This window comes from Leuciscus leuciscus, assembly GCF_965113295.1.
Source record: "Leuciscus leuciscus genome assembly, chromosome: 17".
Classification (NCBI taxonomy): domain Eukaryota; kingdom Metazoa; phylum Chordata; class Actinopteri; order Cypriniformes; family Leuciscidae; genus Leuciscus; species Leuciscus leuciscus.
This window is the reverse complement of record NC_138741.1, coordinates 572,225-592,912: the sequence shown is the minus strand read 5'-3', so window position 1 is coordinate 592,912 and position 20,688 is coordinate 572,225. Positions and strand designations below refer to the sequence as shown.

General features: G+C 42.9%; 1 protein-coding gene across 2 annotated transcripts in view; it reads right to left on the bottom strand.

The window, feature by feature from the left end:
• The window catches only part of dync1h1 (dynein, cytoplasmic 1, heavy chain 1), a 116,402-nt gene that overhangs the window by 13,034 nt on the left and 82,680 nt on the right, over positions 1 to 20,688 (bottom strand). For both annotated transcript variants that reach the window (XM_082142419.1, XM_082142420.1), the window contains exons 60-70: positions 15,705 to 15,958; positions 14,817 to 14,951; positions 14,097 to 14,191; positions 10,022 to 10,196; positions 9,591 to 9,666; positions 6,627 to 6,787; positions 6,320 to 6,431; positions 5,938 to 5,998; positions 5,740 to 5,863; positions 5,549 to 5,662; positions 4,919 to 5,089 (exon numbers count right to left, since the gene is read on the bottom strand). In XM_082142419.1, the coding sequence (XP_081998545.1) occupies positions 4,919 to 5,089; positions 5,549 to 5,662; positions 5,740 to 5,863; positions 5,938 to 5,998; positions 6,320 to 6,431; positions 6,627 to 6,787; positions 9,591 to 9,666; positions 10,022 to 10,196; positions 14,097 to 14,191; positions 14,817 to 14,951; positions 15,705 to 15,958 (1,478 nt within the window). The remainder of the gene's footprint in view (positions 1 to 4,918; positions 5,090 to 5,548; positions 5,663 to 5,739; positions 5,864 to 5,937; positions 5,999 to 6,319; positions 6,432 to 6,626; positions 6,788 to 9,590; positions 9,667 to 10,021; positions 10,197 to 14,096; positions 14,192 to 14,816; positions 14,952 to 15,704; positions 15,959 to 20,688) is intronic.

The following is a 20,688-nucleotide window of genomic DNA, read 5'->3' as shown; positions in this document are numbered from 1 at the left end:
ACTTCAGGAATCTAATCGATACGGTACGCAGCACATCGCCTGAAACAACGATCATTGTGTCAGGACCGCTTCCCACGTACCGACTAGGGCATGAAAAGTTCAGCAGATTATTTGCACTAAATGAATGGTTAATGTCATGGTGTAATGAACAGAGACTGCTCTTTGTAAATAATTGGAATCTGTTTTGGGAGCGTCCTAGGCTTTTCCGTGCTGATGGTTTACACCCAAGCAGAATCGGAGCGGATCTTCTGTCGGATAACATCTCCAAAATGTTAAATACTCTTTGACTAGTAACCAAAAGTCCAAATCATAGTCTCTGCTGCACCAATTTAACTGATATAAATACTAGTGTAGAACATTGCATAGAAACCGTGTCTATTCCTCGTTTAGTGAGATCAAATAATAAATCTACTGCAGGATCTAGGAAAAATCGAATTGTTATTAAAACAGAAAATGTTGCTATTAGTAAACAAAAACAATTTCTAAAGCTAGGTCTTCTAAACATTAGATCACTCACACTTAAGGCAGTTATTGTAAATGAAAGAGTCACAGATAATAGCTTCGATGTACTTTGCCTTACTGAAACCTGGCTTAAACCAAATGATTATTTCGGTCTAAATGAGTCTACTCCATCAGGATACTGTTATAAGCATGAGCCCCGTCTGATTGGCCGTGGCGGCGGTGTTACAACAATCTATAGAGATATTCTCAATGTTACTCAGAAAACGGGTTATAAGTTTATTTCATTTGAAGTACTTGTACTAAATGTTACGCTCTTAGATGTTAGAAAAACATCCCTATTATCTCTAGCCTTGGCTACCGTATATAGACCGCCAGGGCCTTACGCTGATTTCCTAAAAGAGTTTGCAGATTTTCTCTCAGACCTATTAGTCAATGTCGATAAAGCATTAATTGTTGGAGATTTTAACATACACGTAGATAATCCAAATGATGCGTTAGGAGCTGCATTTACAGATTTATTAAATTAATTTGGGGTCAAGCAAAACATCACCGGACCAACTCATCGTCTTAATCATACACTCGATTTAATTATATCACATGGAACCGATCCAACCGATATAGATATCATTCCACAAAGTGATGATGTCACTGATCACTACATGGTAACTTGCATATTACGTACTGCTGTAATATGTCATGCGGCGCCGTGTTATCAACCAGGCAGAACAATCCTCCCATCCACCATAGATAATTTCTCAAATTGCTTATCTAATCTGTCTCAGATGCTGCCTGAACCCAAACAAACAGATGAACTAGAAGAACTAACTAGCACTATGAGCACCATTCTCTCTAGAACATTGAATGTGGTTGCACCTATTAAATTAAAAAAGGTCAGAGAGAAAATTAAAGCACCATGGTACAACAATACTATGCATGTTTTAAAGAAAGAAACCCGTATTTTAGAGCGTAAATGGAAACAAACTAATTTAGAGGTCTTTAGAATCGCGTGGAAAGACAGTATGTCACGTTATAAAAAGGCCCTAAAAGCGGCCAGGGCTGAGCACCTCCGCAAACTAATAGAAAACAACCAAAACAATCCAAGGTTTTTATTTAATACCGTGGCTAGACTAACAAATAAACAGACGTCACCCGAACAAAATATCCCGTTACAGTTCAGTAGTAATGATTTCATGAACTTCTTCACTGAGAAAATAGAAAGCATCAGAACCACAATTGTAAACGTTCAATCTTCAATTGCGCCTTATAATTCAGCTTCAATTATCACCCCGCAAGAACAATTACAGTGCTTTACAACTATAGAACAAAAAGAGTTAAATAAACTTATCACTTCATCTAAAACAACAACATGTTTATTAGATCCTATACCAACTAAACTACTGAAAGAAGTGTTACCTGTAGTGGAAGAGTCTTTATCTTTAGGTCATGTTCCAAGAACATTTAAACTGGCAGTTATAAAACCTCTCATTAAGAAACCACAATTAGATCATAATAATCTAGCAAATTATAGACCCATTTCAAATTTTCCATTTATGTCTAAAATATTAGAAAAAGTGGTGTCCGCTCAACTGGGCTCTTTCTTGCAACAAAATGATATCTATGAAAAGTTTCAGTCTGGATTCAGACCGCATCATAGCACTGAAACTGCACTTGTTAAAATCACAAATGATTTACTTTTAGCTTCTGACCAAGGCTGTATCTCAATACTAGTTTTACTTGATCTTAGTGCTGCGTTCGATACTATAGATCACACAATACTCTTAGATCGACTACAAAATTATACTGGTGTTCAAGGACAAGCATAAAGCTGGTTCAAATCATACCTATCTGACTGCTACCATTTTGTCTATTTAAATGGAGAAAAATCGATCATAACTCCAGTAAACTATGGAGTGCCGCAGGGATCTGTGTTAGGCCCTCTGTTATTCTCAATATATATGATGCCACTTGGAAATATTATAAGGAAACATGGAATTAGTTTCCATTGTTATGCTGATGACACTCAAATATACATTTCATCACGGCCGGATGAAAACGCTAAATTTTCCAAATTGACTGTGTTAAAGATATAAAAGATTGGATGACGCGTAATTTTCTTTTATTAAATCCAGACAAGACAGAGGTAATACTTATCGGTTCAAAAAACCGCCCCACAAAACCTCGCACAATACAACTTTAACATCTTAGGATGTCCTGTTACTTTATCCTCTACAGTAAAAGACCTGGGTGTTATACTCGATTGCAACCTGTCTTTTGAAAATCATATTTCATATGTTACAAAAACAGCCTTTTTCCACCTTAGAAACATTGCTAAGCTACGTAATATGCTATCAGTTTCTGATGCAGAAAAGTTAGTTCATACATTCATGACCTCGAGACTGGATTACTGTAATGCTTTATTAGCTGGTTGTCCTGCATCCTCAATAAACAAGCTACAGTTAGTCCAAAATGCCGCCGCTAGAGTTCTTACGAGATCAAGAAAATATGATCATATAACACCGATTTTATCATCACTGCATTGGTTACCTATAAAGCTCCGTATTAATTATAAGATATTGCTACTGACTTATAAAGCCCTAAACGGCTTAGCTCCAGTCTATTTAACGGATCTCCTATCGCCCTATAAGCCATCGCGCTCTTTAAGATCACTAAATTCAAGGCTTTTGGTCATACCTAGGATATCCAGAACCACCAAAGGAGGGAGAGCATTTTCACATTTGGCTCCAAAACTCTGGAATAGTCTTCCTGATACTGTTCGTTGCTCAGACTCGCTCTCCCAGTTTAAAACTAGATTAAAGTCGCATCTCTTCAGCCAGGCATTCATATAATATTTTTAATCTTACAGTTCAAACTACAATCCGGTCTCTAGTTCATAAATGCCAGAGGAGAACTGGCCCCCGACTGAGCCTGGGTTCTCCCAAGGTTTTTTTTTTCTCCATTAGGTCACTTGATGGAGTTTTTCGGTCCCTTGCCACTGTTGCCTTTGGCTTGCTCAGTTTGGGATATTTTGGGGATATTTAATTTTATTTTATCAATCAATAAATTCCACTTGAAACAAACCTTGTTGTATTATTTTAATTTAATACTGTGAAGCTGCTTTGATACAATCTGTATTGTGAAAAGCGCTATACAAATATACTTGACACACACACACACACACACACTGAGGAGAGCGACAGGTGTTACACACACACTGAGGAGAGCGACAGGCGTTACACACACACACACACCCTGAGGAGAGCGACAGGTGTTACACACACGCTGAGGAGAGGTGTTACACACACGCTGAGGAGAGCGACAGGTGTTACACACACGCTGAGGAGAGCGACAGGTGTTGCACACGCCCTGAGGAGCGCGACAGGTGTTATACACACACACACACACACACACACACACACACACTGAGGAGAGCGACAGGTGTTACACACCCTGAGGAGAGCGACAGGTGTTACACACACGCTGAGGAGAGCGACAGGTGTTACACACACGCTGAGGAGAGCGACAGGTGTTACACACACGCTGAGGAGAGCGACAGGTGTTACACACACACGCTGAGGAGAGCGACAGGTGTTACACACACGCTGAGGAGAGGTGTTACACACACGCTGAGGAGAGCTACAGGTGTTACACACACGCTGAGGAGAGCGACAGGTGTTACACACACGCTGAGGAGAGCGACAGGTGTTGCACACACGCTGAGGAGCGCGACAGGTGTTACACACACACACACTGAGGAGAGCGACAGGTGTTACACACACTGAGGAGAGCGACAGGTGTTACACACACTGAGGAGAGCGACAGGTGTTACACACTCTCTCACACACACACACACACACACTGAAGAGAGCGACAGGTGTTACACACACACACACACACACACACACACACACACACACACACACTGAGGAGAGTGACAGGTGTTACACACACTGAGGAGAGCGACAGGCGTTACACACACACACTGAGGAGAGCGACAGGTGTTACACACACACACACACACACACTGAGGAGAGCGACAGGTGTTACACACACACACACACACTGAGGAGAGCGACAGGCGTTACACACACACACACACACCCACCCTGAGGAGAGCGACAGGTGTTACACACACACACACCCTGAGGAGAGCGACAGGTGTTACACACACACACACACACACACACACACACACACCCTGAGGAGAGCAACAGGTGTTACACACACACACACACACACACACACACTGAGGAGAGCGACAGGTGTTACACACACACACACACTGAGGAGAGCGACAGGTGTTACACACACACACTGAGGAAAGCGACAGGTGTTACACACACTGAGGAGAGCGACAGGCGTTACACACACACACACACACACACACACGCACACGCACACACACACTGAGGAGAGCGACAGGTGTTACACACACACACACACACACACACTCTCTCACCTTCGCCGTATCATCCAGCCAGGTGTCGATGGTGTCACAGGCGGAGCGCAGGTCCGACTCTCCGAACTCGTATTTCTTGGACCAGCCGAGCGGAGCGTAACGGAGCCGCTCCTGGATGACGGCGTGGAACCAGGCCAGGAGGAAGTACAGGCGCGCTCGCTCGTTCGGGGACTGAGAGAAGAACAACATGATGAACATGTGACAACAATCGACACGATGCTGAAGCTCACGGTGACACACACACTGACAGCAGAGATGAGCAGAAACACAACATGCATATCTTTATTTTATTTCTAACCCCACATTCCAGCACACCTTACATTAGGTGTCCTACTTAATAATAATAATAATAATAATAATAATAACAACGTTTACTAATTTAGCAGATGCTTTTATCCAAAGCAACTTACGGATGAGAAAAACATATTAAAGAGGAAATAAACACAAGAAGTGCCAGTAACAGTTTCAGACATTAAATCAGCTGTTAAACACCTATATGTGGGTTTACTGAGTATGTTCTGGAAAATTCCCACATTTACTGCCAGTGAGTTTGAGGTTTAGTCAGGTTTAGGAGTAAGATATAACAGATCCCACAGAGAGATCAGATCAGATGTGTTTCTGCTGACTCACCTTACACATGCGCGCCACAGGAATATTGCTGAAGGTGCGCAGCATGTTGGCCTTCATACCCGGAGGAGGCTCGAACACGAAGATGCGCCCGGCACGCAGCAGGTTCACCGGCACCTGAGGGAGAACATCAATCATCAGATGAGGCATTCATGACATGTGACACAGACTGAGCACAGGAAGTGATGCGGGACCTTCGGGTTGATCTCCATGGTGAGGAAGAGCCGGAAACTGGAGTGCGGTTGCATGGAGTGGAGTTTCTTCTCCAGCTGCATCAGCCAACCAGGAGCCAGATGCACATTCTCCAGCATCACCCACCTGAAACACAAACACACACGTGAGAGCAGCTCGTGAGCGCCGGAGGAGTGTGTGCTGGTCGGACGCTCTCTCACCTGCCCGACTTCACCGCTGTGTTGATGTCTCGGTCCGCCTTATTGAACCCTTCAGCAGAACCTGGAGACGCACACACAAGAGTTCAGCTTACGTTTGCTAACTTTCCATATCATGCAATTCTGAGAAAGTCCGAATTTTGAGTTTATTTCTCACAATTGTCACTTTATAACAAGCAATTGTGACTTTATATCATGCCATTCTGAGATAAAAAGCCACAATTACCTTTTACATTGTGTATTCCCTGGCAGAAACAAGCTTCCACCGTTGAATCCAGTGTGTTATATCTACATGTGTATGTGTGTGTTATATCTACGTGTGTGTGTTATATCTACATGTGTATGTGTGTGTTATATCTACATGTGTGTGTTTGTGAGGTCTCACCGATGGAGATGGAGGTGATGTGTTTGTTCTGCTCGGCGGCGAGATCCCTCACTAGACCACTAGCATCGTACCCAGGCACAGAACACATCAGCACCGGCGTCCCCGGCTTCACCTGCACACACACACAAGCACTGAAGCAGGAGCAGCTCACGTCTCTCTCTCTCACACACACACGAGCACAGAAGCAGGGGCAGCTCGCGTCTCACTCACACACACACACACACACACACACACACACACACACACACACACACACACGAGCACTGAAGCAGGAGCTGCTCACGTCTCTCACACACACGCCTCTTACCTCGCTGTCCACGATGTTGGCCAGGTCCAGCGGCTGATCGATGATGGCCATGAAGTTTTCTCCCAGGATTCTGGACACAAAGATGTGTGACATGGCCAGCAGACGATCGGGTCTGAACGCCTGGATCAGCAGCAGCTGGTGAACGGCCTGACCAATCACAGCTGAGGACACACACACACACACGTCACTTCTGCAGGCGCTCACAGAACGTCAGGTCAAGTCAGCTTTATTTATACAGAGCTTTTTACAAAACTGACTGTTTCACAGCAGCTTTACTGAGATAACAGGACAATAATGCAAAGTTTGTTTCCAGAAGAGAAGAGCATCTCAGTCCAGATTAAGGGAGTTCAGTGATGGGTCAGTTTTTTTCGTCAAAACTTTGTTCATTTATACACTCACCTAAAGGATTATTAGGAACACCTGTTCAATTTCTCATTAATGCAATTATCTAATCAACCAATCACATGGCAGTTGCTTCAATGCATTTAGGGGTGTGGTCCTGGTCAAGACAATCTCCTGAACTCCAAACTGAATGTCAGAATGGGAAAGAAAGGTGATTTAAGCAATTTTGAGCGTGGCATGGCAGTATTTCACAATCTGCTCAGTTACTGGGATTTTCACGCACAACCATTTCTAGGGTTTACAAAGAATGGTGTGAAAAGGGAAAAACATCCAGTATGCGGCAGTCCTGTGGGCGAAAATGCCTTGTTGATGCTAGAGGTCAGAGGAGAATGGGCCAACTGATTCAAGCTGATAGAAGAGCAACTTTGACTGAAATAACCACTCGTTACAACCGAGGTATGCAGCAAAGCATTTGTGAAGCCACAACACGCACAACCTTGAGGCAGAAGACCCCACCGGGTACCACTCATCTCCACTACAAATAGGAAAAAGAGGCTACATTTGCACGAGCTCACCAAAATTGGACAGTTGAAGACTGGAAAAATGTTGCCTGGTCTGATGAGTCTCGATTTCTGTTGAGACATTCAGATGGTAGAGTCAGAATTTGGCGTAAACAGAATGAGAACATGGATCCATTATGCCTTGTTACCACTGTGCAGGCTGGTGGTGGTGGTGTAATGGTGTGGGGGATGTTTTCTTGGCACACTTTAGGCCCCTTAGTGCCAATTGGGCATCGTTTAAATGCCACGGCCTACCTGAGCATTGTTTCTGACTAGGGATGTCCCGATCCGATCCACGGCATCGGTATTGTGCCGATACTGGCCCAAAACGCTAGATCGGATATCGGAGGGGAGAAAAAAAAAGATCCGATACCCATTAGGGGTGGAACGGTACGTATTCGTACGGAACGTACGTTCGGTGCATGGATTTACACAGAGAATACACCATATAAAAATAAATAAAACTCGCGTGCACATTAATGTAATACGGAAATATCGTTACTGTTAGATACGCGGGTTCTTTAGGGACACCTAATCTGTAGCCCCGCCTTAGCTCTGAACGCGCGTCTATATTGCTTCAAACGCTCACTTTATCATTATACGCGCGTGGCGCGTCCTATTCGCTTTGGACGCGCGAATGGAAACTGTTCAAGCATCGAACTAGACGCGATAGACGCGAATTTGTCGCTCTATTCACGTTTGGTGTGAACGCAGCAAAATGAACAGGCTGCGATGTCAAGATTGCAATGCTAGTGTGTGTGTGTGTGTGTGTGTGTGTGTGTGTCAGAGAGAGAGAGGCACGGGCGCGATCGAACAGTGGAAACATACTCCGTCATTTTCATACAGGACATCATTAAAACTGCAAAAAGTGTTTTAAGCCTACTTATTTGTGTAAAACACAACATTGTGCTTTTGTCAAACTGTAAACTCTTGTCAAACTGTAACTGTCACCCAACCAAAATCACACACACACACTGTTTAAAAGCAAAAATTATCTAATCTTTTGGACATTCATCATATTGCATTGGTTTTCATTTCTTGTCCTAAAACAGAGCACTAATCTGTTTGTTTTTAAGTTACACATTCTACATTGAATAAAAAAGAAAATCAAATGTGTTTTTAAAAGTACTAGTATTATTTTATACAGAAATAAATTATTTATAATTCAGATGAGAATAAAGTTAAAGTTAATAAAAATTTTAAGGAAACAAATATATTGATCAGAAATATAGCAAATAAATTTTAAATTCATTCAGGTTACCAAACATATCTCAAGGTCTTTTGAATAAAGGGTGGCAGTCTTTCATTATCAACTGTTGTTGTGGACTATACTGGAGAAGTATTTGTTCTCCATTTGAGTGAGATGTTTTTATGTGGCTAATTGAGCAAAGTGCTTCCATATATTTTATTATTAGTAGTTTTAGTTCAAGAATAAAATAAAATAAAAATATCGGATTGATATCGGTATCGGCAAATAGCCAAAGCTGCGGCATCGGTATCGTATCGGAAGTGAAAAAGTGATATCGGGACATCCCTATTTCTGACCATGTCCATCCCTTTATGACCACCATGTACCCATCCTCTGATGGCTACTTCCAGCAGGATAATGCACCATGTCACAAAGCTCGAATCATTTCAAATTGGTTTCTTGAACATGACAATGAGTTCACTGTACTAAAATGGCCCCCACAGTCACCAGATCTCAACCCAATAGAGCATCTTTGGGATGTGGTGGAACGGGAGCTTCGTGCCCTGGATGTGCATCCCACAAATCTCCATCAACTGCAAGATGCTATCCTATCAATATGGGCAGACATTTCTAAAGAATGCTTTCAGCACCTTGTTGAATCAATGCCACGTAGAATTAAGGCAGTTCTGAAGGCGAAAGGGGGTCAAACACAGTATTAGTATGGTGTTCCTAATAATCCTTTCGGTGAGTGTATATACAGCCACTCTGGAGGAAACCGTGATGTCATCGTCCAGCTCAGTTCAGTTCTCATATAATGCTGTCAGTGCAGGAGATCAATAATATTGCTGAATATTAAATGTGTCAGTCACTCACTGGACGCCTTCTCTTCACTCCACAGGTACGGCACCGACAGCTCAGGTGAGTTACTCTCCAGCCACATGAAGAATTGCTAGAACACAGAAGGGGTTAGAGATTGATCAGAGAGGGGTCAGGGGGTCAGAGAAGGGTCAGGGGGTCAGAGAGGGGTCAGGGGGTCAGAGAGGGGTCAGGTGATCAGAGAGGGGTCAGGTGGTCAGAGAGGGGTCAGAGATTGATCAGAGAGGGGTCAGGTGATCAGAGAGGGGTCAGGTGATCAGAGAGGGGTCAGGGGATCAGAGAGGGGTCAGGGGATCAGAGTGGGGTCAGGGGATCAGAGTGGGGTCAGGGGATCAGAGAGGGGTCAGGGGATCAGAGAGGGGTCAGGGGATCAGAGAGGGGTCAGGGGATCAGAGAGGGGTCAGAAGCACAGGTGTAGAGTGGCTCACCTCATCCGCCTGGACGGTGGATACCAGGTCTTTGAAGGCCGGCACTCGGCTGAGGCGCACCATGGCTTCAGCCTGCTCTCCGCTCAGACCCTTCACCTTCGGCACACTCGCCCCGCTCAACACGATCTCCTTCCCGCGCAAGAAGTGCTGGAACTCTGCGTCGTACGAGGGTTCGCTGGGAGACACGAGCACAGAGAGCGGGAGAGACATCAGCCCTTCATGTGTCGCTGGATAACCACTCAGACCTTCCCTGAACCTCAGGCTCAGAGTCTGTGACTAAAGTGCGTCTGGATGAGATGATTTCTGTCCCTCCATTAAAAGTCTACTCAAACTAGGGGTGTGCGATATTGACCAAAAGAAATTATATCTCGATATTTTCTGGGATTTTATCAATAATGATAATTAGACGATATTTAGCTGAGTGCTTTTATTGTGTAGGTTCCTGTGCAGGGCTAGGGTTAGGGCTAGGGTTAGGGTTAGGGCCGTGGACAGCTGACTCCTAACATTTGTGATATTCTTCATATTCTATAAGCTGGTCAGTTTGCAGCAGTATCATCTTTTCCAATAAGATTAAATGATTTTTAAAATGTAAGTCACTTAATATTAACTTCTTGTTTATTCATCTAAAGCAAGGGTGGGGAACCTTTTTCCTATCAAGGGCCATTTACAATTTTTTAACATTCTTTAAGGGCCATTGTAATGAGCAGGGGCGTTTCTAGGTTTTAAAAACATCGGGGGCTGAGCCCGAAACATCAGGGGCTGGGGGTGGGTAACAAGATAACATGATTCGATACAGAGAATAATGTATATTTTAGGCCTATATGCAGGGGGGCAGACTGGTTAAAAAATTCAGTCCTGGCACTGTTGTCACACCAGCCCATATTACCACACAGACACACACATTCAAATGTGAGGTAGTTAGGGGGGTTCAGGGGCATGCTCCCCCGAGAAAATTTTGATTTCTCGGACCTACATATGTGCATTTTAAGGTGTTTGACGGCCAACATTTTTTTATAACAATAGCTTTAAAAGCATGTCAGTGGGCAGTAGCATAAATTATTTGTCAAGATAACAGATTCTTAAACATGAGAATGAGGATAAATGTTGAAATGAATGATCCACACTACAAAATGGAAATGCAAAATGTTTCTGCTTATTGTTGACAATACACAATCACATATTCCAAACAGGAATGGCCTTAAATGAGAAATCTTTCAAGGATTATTTTGCATAGATGTAAACTTTTTAGCATTAAAGATTGGTTTCAGCAACTTGTTTCTTTCTTGAGTTAATCAATGTTTTTGGCACTATTAAATCAGTTCAATTAAATTTCAATTGTTCACTCATAAAGACAGTCACTTGTCACCACCTACTGGCTTAATGATGCAAGTTGCGCAAACACAGACAGGCGGAGTGATACAAACTGTGAAAAGGCTGATGCTGGTGAAATATTCGAACACATTCGACTCGAGGACCTTATATATATATATATATATATATATATATATAGGCTACATATCAGAGTTAAATAGGAATACATTGTAATAATGTTAAAATGTTAAGGAAATAATACAGATCTAGACAAATTGGGTTGCTTATAGTTAAAAGAATTTTTTTAGTCGACCACACATTCTACTTGCTGTCGGCCACTTTTAGTCGGCCACTCATTCCACTTTAATACGCAAATGACAAAACGAAAGTAAAAGCAGCAGCCCCTCGTGGACGACTACCACGCACACGCAACACACGCACACACAGTAAAGTGACAGTCCATGCCTGGTCCTCCGCTGTCTTCGTTCCGATCCTTTTATGCGCCCCGAAGCTGATCAGTGAGAAACTTGAAACCGGTACGGCGCGCGCGCCTCCGAAGCTCATCCGTGAGAAACTTGAAACCGGTGCGGCGCTCAGGTGACTCATTAACTCTCGCGCTACTGGCCTCGCCCTGCTCTCATGGCTCGTGGACTCGTGCTGCTTGCCACTTTGCCTATTTTGTGTTTTCTATCACAGGAAAAGTAATTGCTGAGATTTTTGTTTCTGAAGTTTTTTTTTTTTTTTTTGGGGAGGAATTGACTCGCGGGCCGCATCAAACTGTTTTGCGGGCCGGTTACGGCCCGGGGGCCGGACGTTCCCCACCCCTGATCTAAAGAGACATGCACTGAATGCTCTCTGTGAACAGCTGTTCTTGAGAGGAGGTAAAGTATGTTACAAACTTTACATGAACACCCTAAAGAATCATAAACTTGTGGAAAATGGGCATCGATGACCCCTTTCAGTGATGATAAAATACCATACGAATGGAGCCGTTTAATTCACACCATCGCTTTATATGATGAACAGATTGAATTAGGGATGCTCATATTGACCGTTTAACCATTAACCGAAAGTAAAAATTTTGACCGATTAATACTATCAGTTAAACGGTTTAAAAAGTTTTTTTTTCAAGCTTCTTTTTTTTTAGTTTGCTGCATGGTTTAAGAATAAAATACTATATAGCTTATATTTATTAACTCACGGAGCGCGTCGACATGCGCAACCACTCACGTCTCTAGCGAGACGTTACCTGTGTATTCCTGGGACATCTGTCCCATCGGAGAGGGTGTTTTCTGCCGCGGGTCTTGGCCCCATCCACACTACTGCGTTTTCGTTTAGAAACGGTGACCTTTTGCTACGTTTGCACCTCCCGTCCAGACTAAAACGGCAAAAACGAAGACCTAAAACGGAGAAGTTTAGAAACGCTGTCGACCCCGTTTTGCGTTTTGAATCTCCAGAGGGCGTTTAGTGAAGACGGGTCAAAACGGAGGACTTTAGAAACGATGACGCAGAGGCTCACGCTCGGCTCTATGATTGGGTGTCATCAGTCATGGAGTATACACGGGTAATATTCAGTACCAGTAAACTCCACCCGCTGGAACAGTTAATTCTTACAGTAAGAAACTGCCGCGTCTCAGGCGCGGCTCACGCAGAAAACGCGTGCATGCTAGAAATAGAACCGACGCCAATTTTTCATGTGACACGCAAGCGTGTTGGAAGCGTTTCCAGGCAAAATAGAATAGGAAAATATGTTTATATGTCATTTTGAGTGTGGATGGGGCCTAACTGTCAACAGGCTGCGCTCCAGACTGACCCCACATCACGTTGATATGTTGCTTTTTTTAAATAAAAATTAGGTGTTGAGGTAGGGCTGCTATTTTTATTTAACGAAAAATCTTAGTCTAACGGAAAAAAATTGCCGGTTTTTGGCATCTTGAATTTGTTAATTATTTAAGTAAAAAAAAAAAAATTTAGTGTAGGCCTATTTTGTTTTTTATTTGTTTTTTATTTGTATTATTTTATTGTTTTTCTCTCACTGTCAGAAATGCTGCAGGTGTGTGAAAATTTAAAATGAATCCAGTTTCTTTTGTTGATCTGTTCTGTATGCTGCTGTTTGCACTTTGCACGTTAAAATAAACCCTTTGATAAAATAAAATAATCTTAGTCGAGTAACGATGCTCATTAAATATGCTCCTCTATCTGAGTTGCACCAATCACATCAGGTTATCTGATATAGGCGGGCCAGAGGCAGGATGACGACAGCGCTGTGACGTCAAAGTCATTAGTAAACATTGTAAGATGGCTCTGGATGAACACCAGTTGTTTGAAACGGCTTTGGCCGCTACAATGAACGAGTTAGACTTGGCTTCTAAAACAGGAACAGAAGACGCCGCTCGAATCCTTCCTTTGCAAGAAGGGTGTTTTTGCTGTTTTGCCGACCGGATACGGTAAGAGTCTAATCTACCAGTTAGCTCCGCTGGCAGCTGAGCGTATGGGGCTTGTTGTGATTGGTCGTAGTGTTATCCAATTGCGTGCAGTGAGATTTTCAAATGCATGCTTGGTGCCGCCCCTCGAGCTGGCCGAGTTTCATTAGTCGATGCCAGACCATTCATCTTTCAGATTTAGGTCTGGATTTCCAGGCTAGCTTTTATTCACATATGAACGTTGATCAGTGACTCAAACATGGAAAACAGAATCTCAAGAAGTGAGATTGATTGACACCAGAGACACCCGTGATTGACACCAGAGGGTTAATGGTCAGTACCTGGTCAGGCCCTTCAGGTTGATGCGGGCGAGCAGCACAGCGAACGTAATGTGGTCCTGATGCAGCATCCCTCGAGCCACTCGGTTAAACGCGCCCTGCAGAGGAAACACCACACACTCAATCATGTCCTGAATAAAGGCCCTTCTCACAGCAAAGACGAGCATGAGCAGCACCAGTCTGATGTTATACACGTCATCTGTGGATCTTTGAGCAGCTTCATGTGTTCATTGTTGCTGTATTTAAGTGTATTGCCCTGTCAGCATTATTACATGGCAGATACTAATTAAACATTTATACAATATAATAAAAACAAACATGGTAAAACTTTACAATAAGGTTCATTAGTTAACATTAGCTAATGTATTAACTAACATGAACTAACAATGAGCAATACATTTATTACAGTATTTATTAATCTTTGTTCATGTTAGTTCACAGTGCATTAACAAATGTTAACAAATACAACCTTTGATTTTAATAATGTATTAGTAAATGTTGAAATTAATATTATTTATGATTAATAATGACACATTGATCATTTTTAGTTCATGTTAACTAAGGTAGTTAACTAATGTTAACTAATGAACCGTATAGTAAATGTTACCACTAACATTTTATCAAATTCACGTTTATTGAAGTTCAGCAGAAAAAGAAGAGCTGAAGTGTGTTTTCCTGGTTTCACACTGGCATGTGTGTGTCTCTGGGAGTTCTGGGACTCACCTGGAACAGGTCTTTGGTGATGTGCGTCAGACGCTGCGTGTGGTCGCTCACACTCTTCAGGTTTGAGTTCTCGTATAGCACGGTGTGGTAGATGTCCAGGAAGAAGTGCAGTGAGTACTGGTAGAGGAAGTGCATCTGTGGGGCGAGAGACAGATCCGGCATGAGGAGCGGCGCTGGGGGAACTCAAAGTAACTCGAGTTATGTAATCAGATTACTTTTCCAAGTAACTAGTAAAGTAACAGTTACTTTTAAAATTTTACGCGTGCAATCTCACAATCTTTACTCTCACTTGCACAAAAAAATTCATTATTCTTCAAAATAAATAAAATCAGTGAAATGCAAAATCAGAATAATACGCAAACCTACAATAATTAAATATATTAAATAAAATGCATTTTTATGCATTTAATCTCACTTTATTGACCAGTGTATTTGGTGCTGACCTTCGATAATTCAGTTTCACCATGAACAAAAATGAATGATTGAAAAGATTTTTTGTTTATTATTGGTGAAGTACTAAACTTTCTACACGTGAATTAGCATTTCCTTCAGCCTGAGGATTATCATTTCAATTCTGGTCTGAAAGGGTCTTTACATCTGCCCAAAAATATAACTTTTTTGCTATAAAAACAAAACAATTCCCAGCCCAGGTGAGAAGAAGTGACGCAAAAGTAACGTAATGCTTTACTTTTCTAAAAAAGTAACTAAGTAACACAATTAGTTATTTAAGTTTTAAGGGAGTAACGCAATATTGTATAGTAACTTTCCCCAACACTGATGAAGAGTGACACACACACACACACACCTGGTTGAGGGCCTCCATGGGGCAGTAGATGCTGCTGCAGGCCGAGGCCAGGGACACACACACACACACACACACACACACACCTGGTTGAGGGCCTCCATGGTGAAGTAGATGCTACTACAGGCTGAGGCCAGGGACAGGTACTGCTGCGACACCGACTCCACCTCCTGCATCACGATGTCGGTCTCCTCCACCTTCCTCGTCACCTCCGCCGCCTCCTTCTTCAGGTTCTCCAGGGTCGTGATGATGGTGTCGTCGTCCAGGATACGACCCTTGACCTCGTTCAGGGCCTGCAGGAGAGACTTCTCCAGCTGACGCAGACGCAGCTGGAACTCGCCTGAGCGGATCCAACACAACCACGTTACTTTCACACTCGACTGAAGCATAACAACATCATGTCTGCAGATATAGAGGAAACATGCTTAGGTCACACTCGCTTCTCTGACCCTCACTCTCGCTTCTCTGACCCCAACACTCGCTCCTCTGAGCCTCACACTCGCTCCTCTGAGCCTCACACTCGCTCCTCTGAGCCTCACACTCGCTCCTCTGAGCCTCACACTCGCTCCTCTGAGCCTCACACTCGCTCCTCTGAGCCTCACACTCGCTCCTCTGAGCCTCACACTCGCTCCTCTGAGCCTCACACTCGCTCCTCTGAGCCTCACACTCGCTCCTCTGACCCTCACACTCGCTCCTCTGACCCTCACACTCGCTCCTCTGACCCTCACACTCGCTCCTCTGAGCCTCACACTCGCTCCTCTGACCCTCACACTCGCTCCTCTGACCCTCACACTCGCTCCTCTGACCCTCACACTCGCTCCTCTGACCCTCACACTCGCTCCTCTGACCCTCACACTCGCTCCTCTGACCCTCACACTCGCTCCTCTGACCCTCACACTCGCTCCTCTGACCCTCACACTCGCTCCTCTGACCCTCACACTCGCTCCTCTGACCCTCACACTCGCTCCTCTGACCAGAGGTGGGTAGTAACGAAGTACATTTACTTCGTTACATTTACTTGAGTATTTTTTGGGAAAAATCGTACTTTTAAGAGTAGATTTGAATGTGGGTACTTATTACTTTTACTCGAGTACATTTCTAATGAAAAAACTGTACTTTTACTTCGTTACGTTGGGCGACGTCCTTCTCGTTACTTTATTTTAATGCAATGTGTTGTTAAATGCGTAGTTTATTCCAAGCGTGATGTATCTTTTTTTTCTGGGCTTGAGCGATGCTCAATTCACAAATGAATCACTCTTTTGAGTCGATTCTGTTCAAAGACTTCATCAAACAAGTTGGTAGATCTGTCTAAATCGGTTCGCGAATCAGTTTGAATGATTCAGTTCCTGATTCTGTTCAGTTCCTGCACGCACTGAATCGTCTGAAGCGATTGCAATTCACACTCGACTCGGAGTCGTAACAGGAAGATTTAAGGACATCAAGAGCGTTGGATGAAGTGGCCGTGGACCTACAGTACAGTCAAGTGAGAGCAAATCTTCAAATGCATCATATATTTGCCAGCGATGAAGATCTTTATTAGTTGAACATCTTCGTAAGCTGTCTGTGAATGAATGATTCCACAGGACGATACATTCGATTTCATTTAACTCAGGTAATACATTTTACAACCAAACAGATTATTATGCCATGATAGCACTACTAGAAAGGATGACATTACCCGTTTTTTGGACATAATACATTAATTTCTACATTAAATAAGCTACCATTGTTCACAGTTTATGAACACCCGCCATCCTGCGGTAGTTTGTGTGTTTGTTGCGCAGTGGCGTACGAACTTTGTTTTAGAAGAAAGTTTCAGATGGCACTCAGAGGCTTTTGCATCTGAAGTCTTCATATATATATATACTGTAGCCTATATATATATATATATATATATATATATATATATATATATATATCACTGATTCTTGAGAGTCGGGACAAAACATGTCCCACATAGAAAAGTCTAATTTATAGCAAAAATTAAGAAATTCATCATGATTGACATACTTACAAAGTTAAATCTAAAGGAATTCTATATACCTATCTGATTTTTAGAATAACCCTTTTTATCTTTTTGAGGAAAATTTGTTTAAATGTATGGTCTGTGGTTAGAAGGTCCATGTTATTGCACTTGTCCTCAGCAAGAGGTCACAATATTAACCATCCCAAAAAACTTTTAAAAAGCTCTACAATTATGAAAACATATATATCAAATAAAAAATAAGGGGTATAAATATAAAAAACAATGCATGGAGTGAACATCAAACAATATTTTCCATAAAAATCTGCCTATTAAAGTTGTGTCCTCAGTTTCTGTCAACTCCGTCAGATTTTTTCATAAAGCTCTTTAAATCAGGAAATAGCATGGTCAGCTATATCCCTGAGGACCCCTTTTCATCTCCCTGCCTGTGGTGAATGCAGCACTACCACACATGCTCTGGTACATTTTTTTATATTTTAGACAAACAATGTCAATATTCCTATGGTCACAGCTGCACCATGTCAATACCATCTTTCCGTTAAGATACTTTTTTTAAACCATAGTGGATTGAATTTAAGCATTTTAGTGAGGTTATTGGGACAGCTAGCAACTGAGGATAAACTACCTAGCTGCAGTGTACAATACATGTTTTGGCAGGAAAATACATGCCCTTACGTCAACTCCGTCAGGTTCTATGTCTGACGGAGTTGACCTGTAAGCTGACGGAGTTGACAAATCCACCAATAACCTCTTAATGTGCGAATATAATATTATTTGTGAATATAGTGAAGGGTTAAACTGTTATTTCAGGGTTTTATTTACACATAAATGCACATACATAGCATGCATTACATTATTTAACCATACGTATCTGACTTGTAGATAATGGGCAGGCAGTGGTCTACTTATAATTGTGTAACGTGTAACTTTGCCAGCACTTTAATATATATATATTTATATATGTAGAGACAGAGATAGAGAAATGAGAAGCCAGTGTAGGGCTGGGCGATATGGCCAAAAAAAAATTATCACGATCTTTTTTTTATATCAGTCGATATCGATAATTATCACGATAAATGTCTTTCAAGTTTAAAGGCAGATTTTTGCTCCTAAGTGAAAGTTGTAGAAAACAGAGCGTTAATTGTGGTTTTAAACTACTCTTTATTGTCAGAACATATCATGACAAACAGGTGAACACTTCACAAATCTGAGGTAAAACATTCAAACATTTTCCGTCAACACTGTCAGTTTTTCCGTCAACACCGTCAGATCTTCGTCAAAAGCGTTGGATGTTTGTATGTTTTTGTTAATTTTTTGGGGAAAAAAAATATTCTTCCTTCAGTTTATGTTGTTTTTGTAATAAAGGACCATCTGATCTACATCCTCTTATGTTTTATTTATTTAAGGAATTTGTTTTTACAATATTGAAATTAAAATCAGTTTGAAAATGCAAATATTTAGAAATCTGAGTTTTCAGAATAGTGTGAAATCACAACTTAAGTTTATATATTGTATTTTTTTTACATATCAGAGTAACTAAACACTATTACAATATACTTCAGAACTTTAGATTCTTGTTGGATTTGAAGAATTAAAATTGTATACTTTTTAGTGTGTCTGACGGAGTTGACACAAATCCAGTTCTGAAGGGAAACATGTTTATTTGTTAAAAATGTGTTTTTATTTAGAACCTGTTCCTTTACATGGTTAAATAGCTAAGACCTTTCTCTGCAGAAACATATAACTCTAATTGATATAGTGTGTATTTAAAAAAATAATCATTTAAAACGTGTTTTGTCCTGACTCTCAAGAATCAGTGATATATATATATATATAAAATAGAGGCCTATATGATCCGAAGTAAGTTACTCGCTACTTGAGTAGTTTTTTCATTGGATACTTTTACTCTTACTCAAGTAACTATTAAGATTATTACTTTTACTTTTACTTTGAGTAAATATTTCTATAAGTACTTGTACTTTTACTTGAGTACAGTTTTTGGGTACTCTACCCACCTCTGCCTCTGACCCTCACACTCGCTCCTCTGACCCTCACACTCGCTTCTCTGACCCCAACACTCGCTCCTCTGACCCTCACACTCGCTCCTCTGACCCTCACACTCGCTCCTCTGACCCTCACACTCGCTCCTCTGACCCTCACACTCGCTCCTCTGAGCCTCACACTCGCTCCTCTGACCCTCACACTCGCTCCTCTGACCCTCACACTCGCTCCTCTGACCCTCACACTCGCTCCTCTGAGCCTAACACTCGCTTCTCTGACCCTCACACTCGCTTCTCTGACCCTAACACTCGCTCCTCTGAGCCTCACACTCGCTCCTCTGAGCCTCACACTCGCTCCTCTGAGCCTCACACTCGCTCCTCTGACCCTCACACTCGCTCCTCTGAGCCTAACACTCGCTTCTCTGACCCTCACACTCGCTCCTCTGAGCCTCACACTCGCTCCTCTGAGCCTCACACTCGCTCCTCTGAGCCTCACACTCGCTCCTCTGACCCTCACACTCGCTCCTCTGACCCTCACACTCGCTCCTCTGACCCTCACACTCGCTCCTCTGACCCTCACACTCGCTCCTCTGAGCCTCACACTCGCTCCTCTGAGCCTCACACTCGCTCCTCTGAGCCACTCGCTCGCTCCTCTGAGCCTCACACTCGCTCGCTCCTCTGAGCCTCACACTCGCTCGCTCCTCTGACCCTCACACTCGCTCCTCTGACCCTCACACTCGCTTCTCTGACCCCAACACTCGCTCCTCTGACCCTCACACTCGCTCCTCTGACCCTCACACTCGCTCCTCTGACCCTCACACTCGCTTCTCTGACCCCAACACTCGCTCCTCTGACCCTCACACTCGCTCCTCTGACCCTCACACTCGCTCCTCTGACCCTCACACTCGCTCCTCTGACCCTCACACTCGCTCCTCTGACCCTCACACTCGCTCCTCTGACCCTCACACTCGCTCCTCTGAGCCTCACACTCGCTCCTCTGACCCTCACACTCGCTTCTCTGACCCCAACACTCGCTCCTCTGACCCTCACACTCGCTCCTCTGACCCTCACACTCGCTCCTCTGAC